This window comes from Camelina sativa, chromosome 14, assembly GCF_000633955.1.
Source record: "Camelina sativa cultivar DH55 chromosome 14, Cs, whole genome shotgun sequence".
Lineage (NCBI taxonomy): Eukaryota > Viridiplantae > Streptophyta > Magnoliopsida > Brassicales > Brassicaceae > Camelina > Camelina sativa.
This window is the reverse complement of record NC_025698.1, coordinates 178,406-199,805: the sequence shown is the minus strand read 5'-3', so window position 1 is coordinate 199,805 and position 21,400 is coordinate 178,406. Positions and strand designations below refer to the sequence as shown.

At 37.1% G+C, this 21,400-nt stretch overlaps 7 protein-coding genes and 1 long non-coding RNA gene across 13 annotated transcripts in view; 4 read left to right on the top strand and 4 right to left on the bottom strand.

Annotated features, from left to right (window-relative positions):
- The window catches only part of LOC104738628 (U-box domain-containing protein 56-like), a 4,653-nt gene extending 2,681 nt beyond the window's left edge, over nt 1–1,972 (bottom strand). Inside the window, exons 1-4 of one of the 2 annotated variants that reach the window (XM_010458795.2) lie at nt 1,882–1,972; nt 965–1,140; nt 402–505; nt 85–215 (exon numbers count right to left, since the gene is read on the bottom strand). In XM_010458795.2, coding sequence (XP_010457097.1) covers nt 85–215; nt 402–505; nt 965–1,103 — 374 coding nt within the window. In that variant the 5' untranslated portion in view covers nt 1,104–1,140; nt 1,882–1,972. Of the gene's footprint in view, nt 1–84; nt 216–401; nt 506–964; nt 1,286–1,881 lie in introns of those variants that run through there. The other variant, XM_010458793.1, reaches the window with a different exon arrangement.
- LOC104738627 lies at nt 2,373–4,044 on the top strand. Of its 3 annotated transcripts, none has more exons than XM_019235786.1 (5): nt 2,373–2,456; nt 2,548–2,971; nt 3,076–3,291; nt 3,402–3,514; nt 3,856–4,044. In XM_019235786.1, exons 2-5 carry the CDS (start codon nt 2,554–2,556, stop codon nt 3,880–3,882), a joined length of 774 nt encoding a protein of 257 aa, XP_019091331.1. In that variant the 5' UTR covers nt 2,373–2,456; nt 2,548–2,553; the 3' UTR covers nt 3,883–4,044. The 3 variants fall into 3 exon arrangements, with proteins under 3 accessions (XP_019091331.1, XP_019091330.1, XP_010457094.2); XM_019235785.1 differs by having other exon boundaries at nt 3,390–3,514; XM_010458792.2 differs by having other exon boundaries at nt 3,369–3,514.
- LOC104743097 (U-box domain-containing protein 54) lies at nt 3,961–8,201 on the bottom strand. The gene is made up of 9 exons (XM_010464216.1): nt 8,178–8,201; nt 8,021–8,102; nt 6,304–6,450; nt 5,619–5,722; nt 5,322–5,452; nt 5,059–5,160; nt 4,852–4,978; nt 4,623–4,769; nt 3,961–4,517 (listed from the first exon to the last, which is right to left on the bottom strand). The coding sequence occupies exons 1-9, from the start codon at nt 8,199–8,201 to the stop codon at nt 4,311–4,313; spliced, it is 1,071 nt and encodes a 356-aa protein (XP_010462518.1). The 3' UTR covers nt 3,961–4,310.
- LOC104738626 (protein PAIR1) lies at nt 8,205–12,879 on the top strand. 3 transcript variants are annotated; one of them, XM_010458789.1, is made up of 15 exons: nt 8,205–8,411; nt 8,652–8,793; nt 8,887–9,049; nt 9,158–9,292; nt 9,685–9,737; nt 9,831–10,025; nt 10,168–10,230; nt 10,310–10,351; nt 10,432–10,488; nt 10,569–10,610; nt 10,706–10,761; nt 10,843–10,990; nt 11,084–11,165; nt 11,303–11,410; nt 12,587–12,879. In XM_010458789.1, exons 1-14 carry the CDS (start codon nt 8,344–8,346, stop codon nt 11,401–11,403), a joined length of 1,347 nt encoding a protein of 448 aa, XP_010457091.1. In that variant the 5' UTR covers nt 8,205–8,343; the 3' UTR covers nt 11,404–11,410; nt 12,587–12,879. The 3 variants fall into 3 exon arrangements, with proteins under 3 accessions (XP_010457091.1, XP_019091328.1, XP_010457092.1); XM_019235783.1 differs by lacking the exon at nt 12,587–12,879 and having other exon boundaries at nt 11,303–11,611; XM_010458790.2 differs by lacking the exon at nt 12,587–12,879 and having other exon boundaries at nt 8,655–8,793; nt 11,303–11,403.
- On the top strand, nt 15,557–16,087 carry LOC104738622. Its single transcript, XR_759800.1, has 2 exons — nt 15,557–15,601; nt 15,676–16,087. It is a non-coding gene; the product is annotated as an uncharacterized LOC104738622 (long non-coding RNA).
- On the bottom strand, nt 15,832–17,569 carry LOC104738623 (pentatricopeptide repeat-containing protein At1g01970-like). Its single transcript, XM_010458785.2, has 2 exons — nt 16,926–17,569; nt 15,832–16,808 (listed from the first exon to the last, which is right to left on the bottom strand). The coding sequence occupies exons 1-2, from the start codon at nt 17,361–17,363 to the stop codon at nt 16,029–16,031; spliced, it is 1,218 nt and encodes a 405-aa protein (XP_010457087.1). The 5' UTR covers nt 17,364–17,569; the 3' UTR covers nt 15,832–16,028.
- Nucleotides 18,075–20,495, top strand: LOC104738624. The gene is made up of 5 exons (XM_019235780.1): nt 18,075–18,178; nt 19,177–19,737; nt 19,819–19,928; nt 20,019–20,097; nt 20,195–20,495. Exons 2-5 carry the CDS (start codon nt 19,191–19,193, stop codon nt 20,473–20,475), a joined length of 1,017 nt encoding a protein of 338 aa, XP_019091325.1. The 5' UTR covers nt 18,075–18,178; nt 19,177–19,190; the 3' UTR covers nt 20,476–20,495.
- Nucleotides 20,099–21,400, bottom strand: part of LOC104738625 (rop guanine nucleotide exchange factor 2) — a 7,574-nt gene continuing 6,272 nt past the window's right edge. Inside the window, exons 6-7 of the mRNA XM_010458788.2 lie at nt 21,049–21,393; nt 20,099–20,952 (exon numbers count right to left, since the gene is read on the bottom strand). Coding sequence (XP_010457090.1) covers nt 20,827–20,952; nt 21,049–21,393 — 471 coding nt within the window. The 3' untranslated portion in view covers nt 20,099–20,826. The remainder of the gene's footprint in view (nt 20,953–21,048; nt 21,394–21,400) is intronic.

Genomic DNA, 21,400 nt, shown 5'->3' with positions numbered 1-21,400 from the left:
AGATACGTAATTAGAGTAAACATCTACGTATTATTCACACTGCGTTGTTCTGGAGACGCAGAACAATTCTGAAGATATACGTACTCGGAGTAATGGGAATCAGCAGTTGCTCCCAGGATAAGCTTTTTGATATTGTTTTGACAGATAAGTTCCACAATCCATTCCCCCACATTATTTGCTGAAAGATATGACATATCCACATCTTGTTCAATAACCTGCAATATATAGACAATTCTATAATATTCCAGATGAATGCATTGTAAACTTCCTCTCAACTCTTATATATTCTAATGGAAATTGTTGTTGTAAGAAAAATGAATGAACCACGCGAATAAGTTTTCAGATTCAACTTGTTTCCTTGTTGTGACAGGCTACTGTATTAATCAGTTGGGAGCACTCACTCCTTCATCTATGCAGATATCATGGTACTTGAGAAGGCTCTCACTTATACTTGCTTGTTCCGACTCCTGGATTGCATGGATCTCACTTTGTTCAAGCCCAGTTGCTGGAATGCACAAACAATGAAACAAAAGAACAAACAAGATAAGGAAAAGAAAAGAAGGAAAACTCACATAGCAGCATGTATAAGTTCATTCAAGAACGTAAGATTGATCTTCCTCATTAACCAGGAAAATCATCGAGTGGCTTGGTATATAATCATCGCAAACACATAAAACACAAATACAGACACCGATCTACAACCATTTATATCCCAAACCTTACTTCCTACGAACACGAATGTTAAGAAACATAAAGAATCTTTCGAATCACCAAGATATAAACTTGATCACCAATGAAAATAAGAAACAGAAGAATGATAAAAGAAACACGAATTGGAATCCGCTGGAACCATTTGCATCATTTTTATCAACATAATCATCAGAGATGCTTGATAAGTGTAACCAAACCAGAGAAATATAATAACAAATAATATGACATGTTCGATAAATACAGTAGTACTAACCAAAGTTTCTTGGCACGAAATGATAATAGAAAAAGGAGAATTGAACATAGGAGGAGGTATACATGAAGGGGTCATGGAAATCAGCTGGTGAACGTGAAGAAGGTGGAGCTTCTTGACACGGAGAGTCCTCAAAGCCCATAACAAAGTGGATTTACTTTCAACAACGTCTTGGCTGACTGCAACATAAACGGGATCGTCATTCAAAGCCTTTGCCATGGTTGATTCTCTCTCTCAAACTTTAATTTTCTCTATATTGATTGATTTGATTACGCAGGCAGAGGACAAAATTCTATCTTTTCCAAAACAAAGAGGATAATACAAACAAACGAAAACTATCTTTTTGTTATTAATAAATATTACAGAGACATCATGAGTGTGTATATGTATTGGTCCTCCCATTTACCAACTAATTACGAAGATGTTTCCGACCATTTTCTTATTAGTAAATTAGACTTAGTATATTTCGTAGTAACGTATTTGTTTATGAGAGAAAGAAAGATAAGATCTAAAGAGTCAAAGAGATTAACATCAGAGCGAGTATCCGTGACTTTCTCTTTAGATGTATGTCTACACTTACTAGTACTACTACTACATTCGCAAGGCAAGACCATTTCTTACCGTAAAAAGACAAATTTCCAACAATTATTTTTAAAAACTAAATTCAAAGGATACATTCATCAAAAAGACATTCTCGATTATAGTATTAAAATTAAATGTCAACTCAGAGAATTAAAAAATATATATATATATATATATTTTTTTTTAATAAGATAAGAATCCGAAATCGAAGGCAAGATAAATTTAGGGTTAGTGACGAGGAAAGCTTTGACGAAGTAACGGAGAAAATTAGGGGGAAAAAAAGGAGAAATGTGTAGAGAGCCTTTGGCTTGCTACTAGTGAGAAATATGATTTGTTACCTCTGTTTATAAATCCAAACTTTATGACCGACGAGGCGACGACCAGTTAAAAATTAGATTAGCCTGACGAAGAAGAAGTCGAGAACAATGGAAAAAGCAGAAAGAAAAAGAACTATATATATATATAGTTCCAACGCTGCAGGGTTCGAATCCTAACCAACGTTATAGGACACATATACTCATGTGGAGGAAGACATGGACTTGATGAGTCTGCTTCACTCCCATTGCTTTTGGACTTCACATTCACATGTTCTTTCCTTATCCTTACTTTCTTTGCGTTAATTATACTATAAACCTTAAATTAAAGTTTTACCGTAAATGATTACTCCATAACGTACGTGAATATCATACAAAAGAGTAATTAATGGGCCATCGGTTACAGAGGACGTGCAATTACAAAAGTCATTACAACTAATGGGCCACGTTATCGGCCCATGTAAAACCAACAATAAAGTATCATCGTCGGTTACATCCGAAAAGAGTGAAAAGATTTAAACGATCCGATTGCCGATTGCGGATATATACAGGTTCCATCGTTCTCTCTGGCGTCTCAGATTCGATAAGAAGCGAGAGAGGTGGGTCATCTAACCTTCCGTCCATATTGATTTATTAAGACCTAAGTTTTCCAAATTTTAAATTTGAGTTGATTTTTTTTTTTTTTTTAAGGTTTTAATGTCCTGCATGAAGGCAGCGGCGAAGGCAGAAGCGGAGGCGGTGGCAGAGGCAGGGGCGGAGTCAGGGGCGGAGGCGGTGGCAGAGGCAGGGGCGGTGGCAGAGGCGGTGGCAGAGGCAGGGGCGGAGGCAGGGGCGGAGGCAGAGGCAGAGGCAGGGGCAGAGGCGGAGGCAGAGGCAGGGGCAGGGGCGGAGGGTGTTGCACCAACTCAGGTCTGGTGGGACATAAACAGGTGTCCGCTTCCCGATGACGTTGATGTAGGTCGGTTCCGTCCGTGTATAAAACGGGCGTTGGAGGAGAAATTAGGCTACGCTGGTCCTCTCACCATCACTGCCATTGGCATACTAACAGACGTCCCTCCCAACTTCTTGAAAGAAGTCTATTCCTCTGGAATCGGTATTTATCACGTCCCCCGTGGTTAGTAATCCTTTACCCACTTATGTCTTTCAACATCCAAATTGAATTGGTTACATAGTGTTTCTCTTTTTTTTTTTTGAAGTCTTTTTAAGTTTCTGAAACAGATATCGTTGACATTACGGCAACTATGCTTTATTGGATCTGGGCGAATCCACCTCCGGCTAATGTAATGCTCATATCTACTAGGGCAAATTTCTCCCGTACTCTTGACGTGCTACATGAGTATGAATACAACATTGTTCGGTCACTATCTCCAGAAGCCCCCTCCGCTTCCACTTCCACTTCCATCTGGGAATGCTTACTGGCAAGTTTACTGGCAGGTAGGTATATGTCTTCTCTCTCACAACAGTACCGTCTTTAGATATAATTACATGTTTCTGAATTATTTCTTTTAAAGATGATGATATGGAATCATCAGGGGGACTAGAAGACAGGAGTAGTGAAACGGGTGAATCTGCCTTGCGTTGTGAGCAATGCGGTGTTACTCTCCAAGGCATTGAAAATTTCACCACCCACCTCAAGAGTGGAGAACATTTACATAATGTAAGCATCCTTCCTAGCCAAAAATAGAGAATACTTGTTGTGTTAATATATTTATCCTTGTGAGAAATGTTTTTTTTTAGTATGCCTCTTTTAAAAATGCTTCTCTTACCTTTAAAACCTTTTAGAAGGTTTCGAATGTATTTCTTGATGCTCGATTCCAGTGTATTTTAAAAGTTTTTACACCTTGTTATAAGATTTTATAAGTAACTTTTTTATTAAGTTACGCCGAAGAGAGAGAGAGTATTTTTGAAAAGTGGTACGGTAAAGTGAAACTCCCGTATAATTATTATCTTTCGCCTTAATTTATTTCATCACATGTTTTATCTTTTTTCCACGAGCAGGCGCGATATTACCGGAAGAAAGGCTAAGTAAAGAAGTAGAAAAGAGGTAGAAGACAACCATCTGCCATGGGAGTTTTTCATCCAGTTTGTAAGCAATAATAAAAATAATAAAAAGGTGGAGAGAGATGAGAGAAACGATTATCATATGAGAACATATGAGAACCTCTCTACATGTCACTATTTTATTGATTTTGTTTTACTCTTTATAATTTTAATTTAAAACCAAAAATTAAATTATATTGAAATAATATATCTGAGAAATTTGTATAGTTTCTAGTTTCTACTGATGCATATGCTCTAAGAGTCGATGGGATGCTAATGTTTTGTCTTAAGACATTGTACTCCTTGTCAGTCCTTATCCACTCCTTCTCTACTAGCTCTTTACTTTGGTTTTGGTTGTATAAACAATGTATAGAAAAAACCACTCCCTAATGACTATACGAAGATAATGGTTTTTAATCACGACTATAATTAGGGTGCTTCTCCAGCCACTCCCTAATGACTATACGAAGAGTGTGATTTGGAATGAGTTTGTGATTCTCAAGGGGCTCGCCTGTCTTCGGCGACTTCTTTTTCCCTCCTGTTGTCCTTAGATACTCTCTGAATGTCTCTGCCTCGTATGTGAATCCATCAGCTGCCACATGCGGATCTCCCATTATCTCCTACATCACATTTGACCCCCCAAAAAAAAATCGAATATGCGTTTAGTTAACAAAGCTTATTGTGGATTATATATAGTTCCAACGCTGCAGGGTTCGAATCCTAACCAACGTTATAGGACACATATACTCATGTGGAGGAAGACATGGACTTGATGAGTCTGCTTCACTCCCATTGCTTTTCGACTTCACATTCACAGGTTCTTTCCTTATCCTTACTTTCTTTGCTGCTTCCTCGTTTTCCAGTATCCAACCCTGTTTCACATGATTCTCAATTCTCCATCTTTACACTAAAGTGGATGTTTTATTTAGGCTTTTATTCAGTCTTTGTACTTACTGGTTGTTGTTCTTTAGGTGACTCGGCTTCATCTTCATCCCTTCTTCTTCCTTTGCTTGGTTTCTCCGCTGAAGTTGAGAATTCTGAGAATGATTCTGATGGATTCCCAAGGTCGAAACTTCCTTCTCTGTTTTACACATTAAAACTCTTATGTTAAGCTCTACACTTCTTAATATAAACACACACAAGTATATTCCTCAAGCTTACCTTGTCTCGATGAGTTTCCCCTTGCAGATGAACCACATGTTACAGCTCTGAGGTGCATGTTGAAGCACATACTCTGCTTTTCTTGATGTGATACCCATTCCCCTGCATTATCAAACAAGAGGTTAGCGTGTTTGCTTTACCCACTCGTCTTTCTAGTTTCCATTACATGGACTGATTCATTAGAAAAATCTTCTTTTAAAAAAAAAAAAATATCCATGTTCTGGATCTTTGAGTTATTGATTTGGTTTCCGAGCTATCCTTGCCTGGAGTAGTGAGGATCAGCTGCTGCTCCCACAACGAGCTTCTTGATATTGTTTTCATAGATGAGTTCCACAATACCTTCACCCACATCATATCTTGAGATCACTGATATGTCCACATCTTCTTCCTTAACCTGCATCAGCGTAGAATTATTTATGTTAAGCTATATCTAAACAAATAAAACCTATTGACGATACATAGATTAGTCATACTGCCTCATCTCTGGTGTTGATTTTTTTCTGCTTGGATTAACACTGTTATCGCTACACGAGTATATCAGAATCAAAAAGAGAACTCACCCTATTTTTTATGCAGATATCACGGTACTTGTAAAGGCTACGGTATGAAGTCTTGAGTTCTAAATCTTGGATTGCATCGATCTCCCCTTGTGTAAGACCACTTGCTGAAAATACACAAACAAAAAGACCAGTTTAAAACAGAGTAAAAATCATGATGTGTGACTTAACTACTACATATGGGTAGAGCCGTATACGCCCAAAAGTCTAATTCGTTATAGAAGTAGGTAGAATAAATTTGGTCTAATTTGTTTTTGTTGTAATTTGAAGTTTAAAAAGTTAGGATGTTGATTGTTTCATGACTTTATTAAATTACTTCTATGTTTAATTATACTATAAATATTTTGGCATCATATGTATTATGTTCTAGGGAATTTGATATCAGCACATCTTTGTTTCAAAGTCTCTAGAAATACGTTGGTAAGAAGAAAAAAAATATGTTTTATGTATCTGCAGAAATATGTTTTGTTTACAGACGTATTTTTCAGATGTGTATATATTATCCGTATAAAAATCAGCACCATCCAGAATCTCATCTAATATTTGTAACAAAATATATCATATATATTATCTAAAACAAGCTTGATTGACGTTACACAATCCCTAATCAAAGTTTCTCGACAGCCCCAAGAAAATAAAATAAAAACTGCAAAACCTAACGTAGAGAGAACGTATAAAAAATACTTACAAGAAGTGGTCAAGGAAAATGGAAGATGAACGTGAAGAAGGAAAATCTTGTTGACTTGAAGAGTCTTCAAAGCCCATAACAAAGTTGATTTACTTTCTCGAACATCTTGATTCACCGCAACATAATATCGTCTCCCATGGTTTCTTTCTTATATACTATTTAGGGTTTGTTTGTTTGTTTCTTTGATTCTTAGTTCTTATGAAGGAAGGAAGGTGTGTGAGAAAGGAAATCGCTATTAGTAATGCATGATAGTATATATAGTGCGAGGAGAGAGGGACTTCTCAAGGTATATAAGAGTATCTATCTCTTTTTTTCTATCCCTTTGCAAGAAAATTGCAAGGTGGTTTCGGACTATTTACGTGTTAATTTCTCGGTCAATGGCTTTGGGTCAGATTATTTAAATCAAGCGAGAGCAGTTGAGAACACTTTACACTTATATCTTAAGTCTCCGGGAATCCTAGTGTAGATGGATAATTGGGGTCCTTCACACGGTCTTGGACATTAAGTTTCTGTGATTAAATGTCGGAAATAAATGTTTTTATGCGGAGAAATTTCGTTGACACTTCTACTACTTATACATCAAGTTTGTTTTATAAATTGTTGACCTCACTGCCGGTTTTAAATCTAATAAATAAGAGGCCAGAATGTTCTAGAATCGACAAGTCAAGGTGACTAAAGAAATTTAACTAGTCAATTTTTATGTTTTTTTCCAACTGGAAAAAGTTGGGGCATAAATTACTGGATTGATGTTGTAAAACTTATTTGTTTTACTATAAGTTTTTTTTTGGGTTATTAGTATATGTAATACAGTCGTAAACTGAATATGGAAATATCAAAGAATATGCAGTATTTTTGGTTGTTAACGTTTTTGTAATGCATTTAGTGTGTGGTGTGTGTGTGTACAAACATCACTTGGCATGTCACATCCAGTACAACAAAATAGTGATTGGCATGGCAGCGTTCAATTTTAAGTTTTTGTTATTTTAGGCATGTCACTTTCGAATTTGTTGTTACATACGTTTTTTTTTTTTTTTATACAAGTCTTTGAGATGGGCCGTTTATACACAGTCCATGGGCTTCATCACCTCTAAAATCGTCTCTTTTACCACAACACCAACAACAACTAGGGTTGGGCACGGGACGAGTACCTTTGAATTTTCTTATATCCTTTACCCGATCCGACTCTAACGGGTAACAGAAAAAATTTACTCGTACTCGATCCTTAAATAACGAGTATCCAGAAAAACGGGTATCCGAAAAAAAATAGTTGACCCTTTAAATACCCGACCCTTTACCCTTACCTGGATAAATGAATATCCGATAAAAAAATTGTCAATAATCGTAATAATAATTTCATATTCCAAAATCCGAAAAAGAAAAATCATAAATGTATGCAACATATAGGTCCAAAAATTAGAAAATTACAAACTTAAAAAACAAAAATAAAATATTAATTCAATTGGGCATCGTATATATCATTCCAGTTGGACTAAGTTGAACTTAGGTTTTAACTTTAACTCTATTATATATTTATAAATTAATAATAAATAATAATAATACAAAATATTAAAGGGTATTTATGGGTCGGGTAACAAAACGGGTAAAGGGACGAGTAACGGGACAGGTATTGAAAACTAAACTAATACCCTATACTCGTCCCTTACTCACGGGTAATAAAATTATAATACCTTTTACTCGACTTTAAAGCTGCGAGTACCTTTTTTCGGGACGGGTACGAGCCGAGTAACGGGTCGAATACGGGACGGGTACGAGCCGAGTAACGGGTCGAATACGGGTAACTGGTATTAGTGCCCAGATCAAACAACAACAACAAAAAAAGAAAAAAATATATATATATTTTCCTCAACACACACTCTCTCTCTCTCTCTAGACTCCATCGATCTTTTTAAAATTCAAAATTGGGTTCGAGTTCTCTCTCTCTCTCTCTCTCTCTCTCTCTCTCTCTCTAGCTTAAAGTTCATAATCGATTGATCACACTATCGTGAAATTTTGAACAAGAGCTGCGTCCTCGTCTGCTCTATGATGAAGATGAATATGAACAAAGCCTGCGATCTGAAATCGATATCTGTTTTTCCTCCTATTTTAAGGTTCGATTTCGCTTCTATCTCTTCTCTTTCTCTTCCACGCGAACAATTTCACATCAGCGAACTTTGATTTGATCGATTTTCATGGTTTAGGGTTTTTAAAATTTATTCTGGGATTATCCGCTATTGTTGTTTCGGATCTGATTTGTGACTGGAGACGAGGTTAATTGATTTGGCTACTGATTACGTTTTCTCTTTGGAATTGTATCTGCCTGTGTTGGTTGCGTATCATCATCTATATAGTAGGAGATCAGCTGAACCACAAGCATCTCAGCAGCTTCGATCACAGCAGTCACAGCAGTCCTTCTCTCAGGGACCTTCGTCTCAGCGTGGTTGTGGCTTTTCTCAGATGACTCAGACTTCTTTCGAAGACCTCAACGATCAGGTTTAGCTACTTAACCTAAACTTCCTTCATGTGACGACTACTTGAGTTATCTCCAATGTTAATTAAATTGATTACACTTTTGTGCTGCTACAGAGATTTAGTTCTCAGGAACGAGACTATTCTTTGAAGAAGGTCAGTTGCTTACCCCCAATCAATCATAATCATAGACGAGATGATAGTCAGTTGGCAGCATCGAGACCTTCCAGCGGTCTTACTAGAAGGTGGAGTTCTGCTTCAGTTGGTGAGTCTAATAAATGTAAGTTTGGCCTCTTTCTGAATTCAAAAAAACTAGCGTGGGATTATGTTCTCTGGGGTGGCTTGGCTCCTAATTTGATCCAACTTTTCTTCATTTGTCACTTTGCAGCTCAGATCAGTGAAGAACTTGAGCAACGGTTCGGGATGATGGAAACTTCTTTGAGCAGGTTTGGAATGATGTTAGATTCAATTCAGTGTGACATCATGCAGGCCAACAGAGGAACTAAAGAAGTATTTCTCGAAAGTGAGTTCTATGATTGTCTCATTTTATGTACACAAATATTTGAATGTGCCAAATTTGCTCTGTTCTCAAAGTATATAGTAACCACACATAGGCTACAACCAGACTAGGGGGTTTAGGATAGTGTATTCCCTTGGATTCTCATTGGTTTAGCCAAACAGGATTTGTTAGCTGGGCCGTTAAAAGCTGATCTTACTCCTTTAGGAACGTGATATTGACAAGAGCAATTTTACAGATTGACATTGTTTGCTCCAATAGATTTATCAGTTTGTTGAAGACCATTTCACTTGACCGTTTGATCACACCATGAAGAATGACTCTTAATTTCTCAATACTCCATGTGAAGGTCTAAATAGATACTTAGCTAGATTTATGGTTTCTTCTGTTTATTGCAGCTGAACGCTTACAGCAAAAGTTGATTCTCCAAGACACTTCACTACAGCAGCTGGTAAAAGCAAATATTTGCATTTTTTACTTGTTTCTTTATCGACCTTGTGCAAATGGATTAACTTATTAAAATACATAAATAATTGGCAAGCAGATGAAGGATCAAGCAGATGCTAAAGCTAGTCTTGTTGGAGGTGTTAAATCTATTTTAGAGGAATTCAGCAAAGATCCCAATCAGGAGAAGCTACAGAATATCTCTCTGATGCTAACAGCTATCCCAGAGCAAGTAGATTCCGCTATGCAGAGAATACAAAGGGAACTCTGTCACACGTTCACCAGAGAGATTCAGGTAACAACATCAGTGTTGTAAAGAAAAATGAGTATGCATTTTTATAAATCTTAGCAGAGCCTGTGAGTCATATCGGATTGTCATAAATCTTCAGACTTGTGAACATGTAATGCTTTAATTCTCACTACCAACACTCTTATAGGTCTTGGCTAGTTTGAAGATGTCTGAGCCAAGGGTTCAGGTTCCAACAGCCCCACAAGTGCAGGTCGTTTCTCGTTCTTTCCATGTCTATGCTCTATTAGCTATAAATTTCAGCAATTAATGTAACCTTTATTAAACCTCAGGCTAAGGAAAACCTGCCTGAGCAGCGCGGTCCAGCAGCCAAGGTAACTCTAAATTCTCGACCTTTTAGAATTAAATTAAAACACATGTATGCTTTGAATCCTACCACCAAAATCTCTTGTAGGTTTTAGGGAGCTTAAAGATGCCTGAGGCAAGAGTTCAGGTTCCAACAGCACCACAAGTGAGAGTCTTTTGCTTTCCATGTCATTGCTATCTAGGTTGAAAATTCCAGCAATTAATGTGGCTTTTGTTAAACAACAGGCTAAGGAAAACTTGCCAGATCAGCGCGGCCCAGCAATCAAGGTAATAAACTCTATTACAGTAAACATTTCCACTCTTCGAAATTCCATTTTGTTTATATGCTCAGCTGTCACTAACACATGAAAAATAAATTGCAGAGCAATTCCTATTGTAATACTACACTGAAAACAAAACAACCGCAGCTTCCCAGAAAGTAAGTCAAACAAGCTATATGCTACTTGTACCCTTTTTTATGCCAAAAATAGTTACAACCATGCTCATCTTGCATTCACAGTCCATCTAACGCACCAGCCAGAGCTGTGAAAACATATTTATCCCCAGAGATACAAGTGGGATCTTGGAAGACGGTGAAACCAAAACAGAGTATGTTCAAGAAAAGAGCAGCAGGAAAGTCAGTAAAATCAGAAGGCACTGGAACGCAGGTATTGGGCTGGATTTTTTCATTGGTCAGCTATCATAGAACAAGCGTTTTAACTTGCTCAAAATCTAAGCAATGTGCAATTTATTTCATGCAGTTTGAACAATGCAGTGTTATCATAGATTCAGATGAAGATATCGATGGAGGCTTTTCATGCTTGATCGACGGGAACACCAAAGGTATGAAAATTCCTTAACATGATCCTTCTCGAACCAATGGAGAACTCGTAATTCTATCTTGTGGTAGATTAAAGTAACAAGATGTCCACATGTTAAAGTAAAGAGCTGTGTTTTGGAACTATGTATGATTACTTCAGGAGCTAAATTCGAATGGGACGCAGAGAAGGAAACTGAAAGAATTCTGAGGACAGCAAGGAGGACAAAGAGGAAGTTCGGTAACCCTATCATTATTAACTGAAATCGAGGTAAGTTAGGAGTAATAGCTACGCTCCTCTGTTTCGATATCTAAAGGCTTAAGATGATATTAATTGGATAGATTTTCACAGCTGTGACTCTAAAATTTTATTGAATTCTCAGTATAGCACAATCTTTATCAGTATGGTATTATTTTGTAAAAATTTAGTGCTTTTATATCTCATAAAATTTATTGAGTTCTATTTCTTAGATTTTACTGTTATAAGTTATGATGACATGAGGGGGGGGGAATATGACATGGAAACAGATAACTGAATCATATTTAAAAGCATGTTCTTTACAGTAATAATCACTATGTTTAAGGATTTTCTCATTCAAAATTTCAAAAGTAATTTGTTTCAATAAATTGGACCAGAAAGGTATGACCAGGTTCATCAAATAAGTAATTAAGAAAAATATCCAACAAAAATTTAGGATAGCCAATTTGTATCTTTTGAATTAAAAAATCAAATAAATACATTACACAAATATGGTGCTTTTTAATTAAAAATCAAAGAAATATGTATATTTAAAATAAAAAGTTACTTGATTTCATCATTATCCAATCTAAACTAGATTCTTCTTACCAATGTTAGATTATTTCCAACTTCTTCTTTTTTCACTCTAATACAAAGAATCATATATTATTTCTTTTTTGGAATTTTGAATAGATTACTTGAGATCAGATTGATACTAAAGTTTGAAATACTTTCAACCAAATTTGATTATAAAACAAGAATCAATAATACGTTATCCTGCTAGAATATTAAATAGGTAAAAGAAAATGTTAAAAAACGGTAGATTTTGTATTTAGATTTGTTCTATAAAGTATAAACAATAACGTTGGATACAATGATCAAATCAGTTTTCTTGCTGAAGAATTTCCTCTGTTTCTTAGTAAACTAAAGTCTCATCGTTAAAAAGTTTTGGGTTTTAAATATTTTGTTGGGTATTTTAGTTAAAAGATATGCAACAAGCTTTCACATCTCTGTTACTTTCTGTTACTTTCTTAAAAAAGATCTGAGATTGTAAAGCTATATAAATCATAAGAGTGTTGCATATCGGAACTGGTTCTTCAGTGCCAATATCTGAAATGTCAATGGAAAGCAGCCATGTGAAAGAAAAGCTTTGCTCGAAAAGACAAAGAGAGATCATTATCATTTAGGCTGGATATATGGTTTTCTCAGGAGGAGGAAGAAGAGGTCAGCACAAGAAGAGGAACACAGCATATCTGAAGACGATTCTCGTTTGATGATAAGACACAAAGCCAAGATTTTGCATTTGTTTCTCTCCGAGATCATGAGGAAGCTGAAACATGCAATCAGAAAAGAGAAACGGCGGCAAGACCACCACAGATTGCTGGAGAAGAAGAAAAGCTTTCAGAAGAGTTTGTCAACCAAAGATCATTTCTTTCTCGAGCGCATGACTTCGAAATGTCGGCAGAGATCTCATCATCAACGAGAAACATCTCTCTGACAAAGAAGCAGTGTTTAAGTACGTAAAAGAATACAGTTTATATATACTGGTTGCAAAAAAAAAAAAATATATATATATATATATATATATATATTACAATTAGTAATAAATTCAAAAATCAAAAAAGTAAGCGGCGTCAGCGTATTTAAATTAAATTTACATTATAAAGTAAACAAAATAAAACTTATAACATTTATAAATGACCCCTAAAATATTAAAAGATAAGATGTCAAGTTTTGTTTATTAGCACATTCTCATTAAATCGAAACGGTTAAACAAAAGGACAAAAACATAAAAAGCCAAAGTTAAAAGCAATTCCGGTTTAAATACTATTTTGGTTCAGTTCGTCTCGACCGGTTTAGTGGAAGGCATGTAAACCACAAAAGAGGCTCCCGTTATGTTTTTCTCTTTATAATTAGTTTTTTTCCCTCTTCTCTCTCTTCTCTCTCTCTCTCCCTCAGAGAGCTTTGCTTCGCTTCCTCACCAAGCTACATCTTCGTTTTTTCCCTCTTCTCTCTCTTCTCTCTCTCTCACTCTCTCTCTCTCTCTCTCTCTCTCTCTCTCTCTCGCTCCCTCAGAGAGCTTTGGTTCGCTTCCTCACCAAGCTACATCTACGTTTCGAATCAGAGAACCAGGGGACACAGAGAGATACTCAAATTTCTCGGTATGTTATGGTATCTCCATCGATTTTGATTTCCGATGTTGATTTGCGTGATTGAATGTTGATTTGATTTCCGATTAGGGTTTCTTGAATATGTGATGCGACTTGTTCTTCTTTTCCTCTGTCACGTCTTCGTCATTTGTTAGGGTTCTTGGTTTTTCCATGGAGTAATCGCTTAGGGTTAAATTGGGCGTAATCTTTATCTTCAATTTTGGCGGAAAATATCCCAACCCTTAGATTCTCAATTCTAATCTGACTATTGTAGATTTTTACATCATATTTGTGTTAGTTTTTTAGATATCGCTCTGTTCTTAGTTTTTGAGTTTACATTTTGTTATTAAAAGTCTAAAAGATTTCACTTTTTACTCTCATAGGGTACTTTGGGATCTGAAATGGCACGTATTACTGTCCGCTGGGACATGGAGAGCGTAAAGTTTGATAACGGGTTTGATCCCCTTAGATCTCGTGAGGCCATAGAATCAGGCTTGAGAAATCATGGTTTTAGTGGAGAGATAGTTTCTATAAAAGCCTATGCTGAGAAGGAATCGTTTCCCCAAGAAATTATCAACAGGCTAGAGTTATCAGGTGTCGAGTTTGAATGTGTAGTTCGTGAAGACGGAAGAGTGTATGAAAAGGATTCACAAGTTGCGGATGAGAGAATTGTACAGGAGCTCTACGAATGGGCAAAACAGTCGCAGCCTCCGGAAGTAATGGTGGTGATGAGCTGCGACTCAAGATTCTTAGATATTCTCCTTGAATTTGAAGAACAAGGCTTTGAAACCTGTATTGTCTACGCTACGGGAAATATTACTAAGACAAAAGTGCAAAACGCACCAATACAGAAGCTTAGGTGGGTCGAAGACATTCTTGATAAAGCTCCGTATGTGAATCCCTTAAACTATGGGTTGGCAATGGCAAAGTGGGGGAGGAAGATGAAGAAGAAGAACAATGGCAAAGTGGGGGAGGAGGCCTGTCAAAAAACAAATTTGGGGGATATCGTGGAGTTAACGATTCAGGTTACGACACGTCACGGAGCTTTTAGAGTAAACGGGTGGTCAGATCTTCTTCTTCGCCTCGGGGTGGGTCATGTAGTGTGCTTGCTGAATGAATAAACGGGCCCATATGAAGGCCCACATAAGCCTATAGATTTGGTAAGTTTACCAGTAAGTTAGTTGAATCGCGGGGATAGGATCGGATCGGATCGGATCGGATCGTTTCTCTCCCGCCCACTCGCGCGGATAACGCTATTCAATTTTCGCTATTCGCTCGCTCTCATACTCCCTAACAATTCATACATTTAAGTTATTATCATTTTCACAGCATAATCTCGACTTGTTGTTTTTCTCTTATAGATAAAGATTATGGTTTAATCACGACTATAATTAGGGTGCTTCTCCAGCCAGTCCCTAATGACTATACGAAGAGTGTGATTTGGAATGAGTTTGTGATTCTCAAGGGGCTCGCCTGTCTTTGGCGACTTCTTTTTCCCTCCTGTTGTCCTTAGATACTCTCTGAATGTCTCTGCCTCGTATGTGAATCCATCAGCTGCCACATGCGGATCTCCCATTATCTCCTACATCACATTTGACCCCCCAAAAAAAAATCGAATATGCGTTTAGTTAACAAAGCTTATTGTGGAGTATATATAGTTCCAACGCTGCAGGGTTCGAATCCTAACCAACGTTATAGGACACATATACTCATGTGGAGGAAGACATGGACTTGATGAGTCTGCTTCACTCCCATTGCTTTTGGACTTCACATTCACATGTTCTTTCCTTATCCTTACTTTCTTTGCTGCTTCCTCGTTGGGAGCACTCACTCCTTCATCTATGCAGATATCATGGTACTTGAGGACCTGGCTTTTGACAGGTCTAGAGTATTTGTATAGCGAGTTGCGAATCCTTCACAGATATGTTAAGCCAACAAATATCCTACTAGACGAAAACTTTGAAGCAAAATTAGCAGATTTCGGGCTGTCTAGATCCTCCCCAACCAACCCTGACATACAAGAGTCAAATAAGATTTATGTCAAGCCTGGAAGAAATCCATACCTGCATGACACGTAAGAAACCATCTCATAACTTTTAATGGACTCAAAGGTGTTATATAGTACTGAGTCACTTGATGATAATACAGGTACTTTAACTCAAACCGTTTAACCAAACAGAGCGACATTTATAGCTTTGGAATTGTTCTGTTGGAGTTGATAACCAATCAGCCTGTCATTGACAGCAACCGTGAAAGTCCTCACATTTCCAAGTGGGTTGATTTAGAGGTCGAAAAAGGCAGTACTAGAGGGCGAATATGTTTTCAGATTCAACTTGTTTCCTTATTGTGACAGCTACATGTATAATATATATATATATATATATACACGTACAAAATCTTCAAAATGCAAATAAGAAAAACCATATGCTGTTTTGGTGGCCAGACGAAACAGCACGCAGTGCAGGCTCTCATCATAGAAACAAGAAAGCTTGCATCTCGGTTCACGCATGCTTAGACTGGCTAGATGAAAACTCCCTGAGAAGTAATTCAACTTCTTCAACAACACCAAGCTTCTTAAACCACCGAGCCAACACAGCAGAAGCTTCTTTCTCAACCATTATAGAGTCTTTCTCAAGCTCAACCAAGAACCCTAATGCTTCATATAGCTTTTCTTCCTTCTCATATGCAGCCAATACAAGAGCCACGCACTTATCAGTAGCTTTGATTCCCGCTATGCTCATATTCTCAAATGCCAAACGCGCATTCTGGCTCTGTCCCAAGACACTGTATGCGTTAATGAGCAGTCCGCATAGCTTTACATCAGGAGTGATCCCGGCGATTTGAACAGCATCAAAAACCCGCTTGGCTCCTTGTGCGTCTCCACCCATAGAGTAGGCTCTCAACAGTGCCTTGTAAACCTCTCTTCCCGCACAGATTTCTTGGGAATCCATATCTCTGAGTAAGGCGTCTCCTTTCTCGGGCGCACCAGCTCTAATGTAGGCCATAATCATGGAACCATAGGATCGATAATCTAGTGGTTCCCCAAGCAATTTGATGTCGTTGAAGGTATCTTCAGCCAGTTTATGATAGCCTGCCTTGCTGTACAACTGAACCATAGCAGTAAGGGTAACCTGATCAATGAGAAAGCCTCGGTTTTTCATGGCAAGAAGAGTTCTTTCAGCTTCTTCCACTTGGTTAAGTTTCCCATAGTAATGGATGATCTTCGTATAGTCACGGGCATTCGCTTCAAAGGAATCTTCAAGCAGCGAAAATTCAGCCACCTACAGTAACAAGATTGAGTGATTCAAAAACTTAACACAGACAATGAAAACAGATATAAAAGTCAAAACCAACAAGACAAGAACAGGAGTAGGGAAGGAGGAAAGAGAAAAAAGTACATTGATATAGAAGGGAGAGTCAAGATTCTTCAACTCTTTAAGAAGAGAAAGCCAGTCAGCTCTGATGGGGCTCATCCTCCTGACCCAAGCAGCCAACAAATCACAAAAGCTCCCCTTTTCGCTGGAGAAGCATATAATCTGCCTCATAAGCGCTTGGCAACGTTTTGACATCTTGATAGGAATCCGAGTAATTGCCTCATCTTGTTCATCTGTCAGATTCAGAATGGGATTAAACCGAGGGGTTCGTTGTTCTGTATCCTCCTCCTTGTCTACTACTACCACAACCTCGCCAAGGGCGGCACTACTACATTTGCAACTAATTTGACGAGGAGATTCTACAAGTAATGGGATCCGATGCCTATGGCTTGCAATAACAACTAATGGACATTTCAAGCCGAAGCTCAACAACACTACTGCGTCGCAGCTATACATTCCCATTATAGAAATCGAAGAACCTCTGTACCTCAGAAAAGTAAAGGCTGCTTCCGCCTTAGGATCATAGATAGAAATACTACAGAATTGAGCTTCTCTGATTACTTAAACAGCTATTTAACCGGACAGAGAAAAGCAAAGCTCATAGACAGAGAGACGACGGCGAGTTGGGTGGATAAATTATAGATTAGACCGGTGGAGAAGAAGAGAGGATGATGTCTGCTCTGCTCTCACCCCACAAAGCGCTGCTGCTTCAATATGGGCCTTATTGATATTGGGCCCTCATTAGAATTATGGCCCGGTATTTGTATGGGCCTTATTGTAATAAATGAATAGTGGCCCTAACATCTAAATGATTATCCACTAATGCGTTTACAGATAGTTCAAGACATTCCTTATCATTTTTTTCCAAAATTTTGAAAACCTTTTGATTTTCCAATAGCGTTTGTTAAAAATGAGGTAATTATATTATTTCTATGAATGAATATCCCACTAATGCATTTACTAAAAAAAGTCAATAAAGGTAATCTCTTTTCAAATATTAATAGCACTATTTGTTTCTATGAATGGTGTATACTTGATTCCTTAACATGATCCTTCTCGAACCAATGGAGAACTCATATATAATTCTATCTTGTGGTAGATAAAAGTAACAAGATGTTCACATGTTAAATTACAAAGCTGTGTTTTGAAACTATGTATGATCACTTCAGGAGCTAAATTCGAATGGGACGCAGAGAAGGAAACTGAAAGAATTCTGAGGACAGCAAGGAGGACAAAGAGGAAGTTCGGTAACCCCATAATTATTAACTGAAATCGAGGTAGTAAGAGCTACGCTCCTCTGTTTCTATATCTAAAGGCTAAAGCATGATTAAGATGATATTAATTGGATAGATTTTCACAGCTGTGACTCTATAATACAGTATAGCACAATCTTTATCAGTATGGTATTATATTGTAAAATTTAGTGAGTTTATATCTCATAAAATTTAGTGACTTCTATTTCTTAAACTTTAATGTTATAAGTTATGATGACATGAGGGGGAAAAAAATATGACATGGAAACAGATAATTGGATCATATTTAAAAGCATGTTCTTTATAGTAATAAATTATCACTATGTTTAAAGATTTTCTCATTCAAAATTTCACAACTATTTTTTTTTCAATAAATTGGACCAGAAAGGTATGACCAGGTTCATCAAATAAGTAATTAAGAAAAAAATATCCAACAAAAAGTTAGGATAGCCAATATGGATCTTTTCAATTAAAAAATCAAATAAATACATTAGACAAATATGGTGCTTTTTTAATTAAAAATCAAAGAAATCTGTATATTTAAAATAAGGAGTTACTTGATTTCATCATTATCCAATCTAAACTAGATTCTTCTTACCAATGTTAGATTATCTCCAAGTTTTTTTTTTTTTTTTTTTTTTTTTCACTCTAATACAAAGAATCATAAATTATTTCTTTTTTTTTTGGAGTTTTGAATACTAAAGTTTGAAATACTTTCAACAAAATTTGATTATAATACAAGAATCAATAATACGTTATCCTGCTAGAATATTAAATAGGTAGAAGAAAATGTTAAATAACAGTAGATTTTGTATTTAGATTTGTTCTATAAACAATAACGATGGATACAATGATCAAATCAGTTTCTTGCTGAAGAATTTACTCTGTTTCTTAGTAAACTAAAGTCTCATCGTCAAAAAGTTTTGGGTTTTAAATATTTTGTTGGGTTTGTTTTTTAAAAGATCTGAGATTGTAAAGCTTTAAAAATCATAAGAGTGTTGCATATCGGAACTGGTTTTCAGTGCCAATATCTGAAATGTCAATGGAAAGCAGCCATGTGGAAGAAAAGCTTTGCTCGAAAAGACAAGAGAGAGATCATCATCATTTAGGCTGGATATCTGGTCTTCTCAGGAGGAGGAAGAAGAGGTCAGCACAAGAAGATGAACGTAGCATATCTGAAGGCGATTCTCGTTTGATGATAAGACACAAAGCCAAGATTTTGCATTTGTTTCTCTCTGACATCATGAGGAAGCTGAAACATGCAATCAGAAAAGAGAAACCGCGGCACGACCACCGCAGATTGCTGGAAACGAAGAAAAGCTTTCAGAAGAGTTTGTCAACCAAAGATCATTTCTTTCTCGAGCGCATGACTTCGATATCTCGACAGAGATCTCATCATCAAGAACACTACGACAACGAGAAACATCTCTCTGAGATGGTAGGAAATCAAAGTAGGATCGTATTATCCCTTCCCGAGGATTCGTCTCCTTTCAGCAGCCCAGGAAGAGTATGGGACAAGAATTCAACCGTGCTATCGAGATCTTCTACTTCAGACGATTTCATGAACTCTGAAACAGTTGCAGGTAGTTTACATTTTCTCCCATTTTTTAGAGATACAATACGTTATTATTTTTATCCAATGATTCTTTGCGACTCTGCTGCAGATAATTCCTTAACTATCAAAGAGATAGACTCTGCTTCACCGATAGAAGGAGATGAGATTGTTGATGAGATGTCAAAAGTTGAAGCTCATGAGGGTGGAATCTTGGAAGAGGCAAGTTCATTTTTATTCTATGCAAATTTTGATCATGACAGAGAAGTACTGCTATAAACTTATTTGGTTGCTTCTGTTTCCTTTTAACAGACACTACTGTCTCATCTCTCTGTGTCCTCATCACCATCCCAGCCACTATTCATTGAATATGAAATAAATCCAGCAAGAAGTATAGAAAGAAGATCCAATTAATGCTTACTGGGCTTATATTCTTGAACTCTTCAAGAGGTATGCACTAACATTGACTCATCTTTGACAATACTCAGGTGAAGCAAAGATACAACAACCTCCGCGTAACCAATTGCAAGAAGAGAACCGTGGTATGGATGACAAAGAAGCATTGTTTAAGTACGTAAAAGAGGTGTTGGATGCAATAGACTCAAATTGGGAAGAGCTGTATCTGATAACAGATTACTCTGACCAGCTTCTTTGTCCGGCAATAATCAGCAACATACCATTATATCCAAACAAGCTTTGTGTAGACCATGACCTCCTCTTCGACAGCATCAACGAAGTTCTCTTCGAATTCTGCAGGTTTCCTCAATAGGTTTCCTTTGTTGAACCCAGAACCCAAGCCTTGGCTGCCTCTAGCGTGGAAAGCATCGTTAGCGAGGTACAAGAAAATGTTTATTGTCGTCTCTTGCCAATGCAACTCCCTTGGTTGTTGGACGATAGAGTTAGAGAAGACATGGATAAACCCAAGAGCTGGTTAGACACCAGATGTGAGGTTGAGTGGATTGGCTTTGAGATTAGCGAGTTGATACTAAATGAACTAGTGGAAGACGTCATGGTTGACTACTTGACTTGAAGAGAAATAAGAAGATATGTCGGTTTTACCTAATTCAGTAATTTACAATGGAGCTGCTAGAGGGAGACAAGAAGAAATTCAAGTATGTAATTATAATTCCTCTTCTCCTCTCACTGTTTTGTCTACATAGAGAACATCATCAATCCAAGCAACTATGTTAAAAGCTAAACCTTCAAGAACTCTTGAATAGCTCTCTAACACAGCTTTTCCAACATCCTGCAGCAAACCACAAAAATAAATATATCAAAAACTGTTTTTTAATCACAAAAATCAATGATATGAATTAAGCCACTTTTGTTTGTGTGTTCTTACCTTGTTGTAATGGATCTTGCATATATCCAATGATGTCTGAGACAACTCTGGGTACCGTTGTTTCAAACAGAAAAGCAAAGACTCTGCTCTCTCTGCCAAAGCATAGTTCTTGTCTGATCTCTCTGTATTTGACATTAGATCTTTCACCATATTCCACGAAGACTTGGAATTGTGGAGACAAGCTTTGCGTCTCCATGTGTACATTGAAGCTTCTACTCTATCTGCCAACTGAAGAGCTTCATGTTCTGATTCAATCTTGAGACCATCTAGCAGCTTTACTGGTGAAAACCTCCCTGAACTCGTCATCTGTCGATACATTGAATCTCCTGTGCTCGCTTTTCCGCTCTGCAAA

Excerpts from the sequence above, each read along its gene's own strand:
- LOC104738627 (XM_010458792.2), top strand. The coding sequence starts at position 2,554 with ATGTCCTGCATGAAGGCAGCGGCGAAGGCAGAAGCGGAGGCGGTGGCA. Across the intron at positions 3,292-3,368 it reads ACTGGCAAGTTTACTGGCAG|ATGATGATATGGAATCATCA; the intron begins GTAGGTATATGT and ends TTTCTTTTAAAG. Across the intron at positions 3,515-3,855 it reads GTGGAGAACATTTACATAAT|GCGCGATATTACCGGAAGAA; the intron begins GTAAGCATCCTT and ends TTCCACGAGCAG.
- LOC104743097 (XM_010464216.1), bottom strand. The coding sequence starts at position 8,201 with ATGGAGTCTAGAGAGAGAGAGAGA. Across the intron at positions 8,103-8,177 it reads AGTCTAGAGAGAGAGAGAGA|TTACCCGTATTCGACCCGTT; the intron begins GTGTGTGTTGAG and ends CACTAATACCAG. Across the intron at positions 4,770-4,851 it reads CACCTAAAGAACAACAACCA|GGTTGGATACTGGAAAACGA; the intron begins GTAAGTACAAAG and ends CATGTGAAACAG.
- LOC104738626 (XM_010458789.1), top strand. The coding sequence starts at position 8,344 with ATGATGAAGATGAATATGAACAAAGCCTGCGATCTGAAATCGATATCT. Across the intron at positions 9,293-9,684 it reads TAAAGAAGTATTTCTCGAAA|CTGAACGCTTACAGCAAAAG; the intron begins GTGAGTTCTATG and ends TGTTTATTGCAG. Across the intron at positions 10,611-10,705 it reads AGCGCGGCCCAGCAATCAAG|AGCAATTCCTATTGTAATAC; the intron begins GTAATAAACTCT and ends AATAAATTGCAG.
- LOC104738623 (XM_010458785.2), bottom strand. The coding sequence starts at position 17,363 with ATGGGAATGTATAGCTGCGACGCAGTAGTGTTGTTGAGCTTCGGCTTG. Across the intron at positions 16,809-16,925 it reads ACTCTCCCTTCTATATCAAT|GTGGCTGAATTTTCGCTGCT; the intron begins GTACTTTTTTCT and ends TTGTTACTGTAG.
- LOC104738624 (XM_019235780.1), top strand. The coding sequence starts at position 19,191 with ATGTCAATGGAAAGCAGCCATGTGGAAGAAAAGCTTTGCTCGAAAAGA. Across the intron at positions 19,738-19,818 it reads GAACTCTGAAACAGTTGCAG|ATAATTCCTTAACTATCAAA; the intron begins GTAGTTTACATT and ends ACTCTGCTGCAG. Across the intron at positions 20,098-20,194 it reads TGAAATAAATCCAGCAAGAA|GTGAAGCAAAGATACAACAA; the intron begins GTATAGAAAGAA and ends GACAATACTCAG.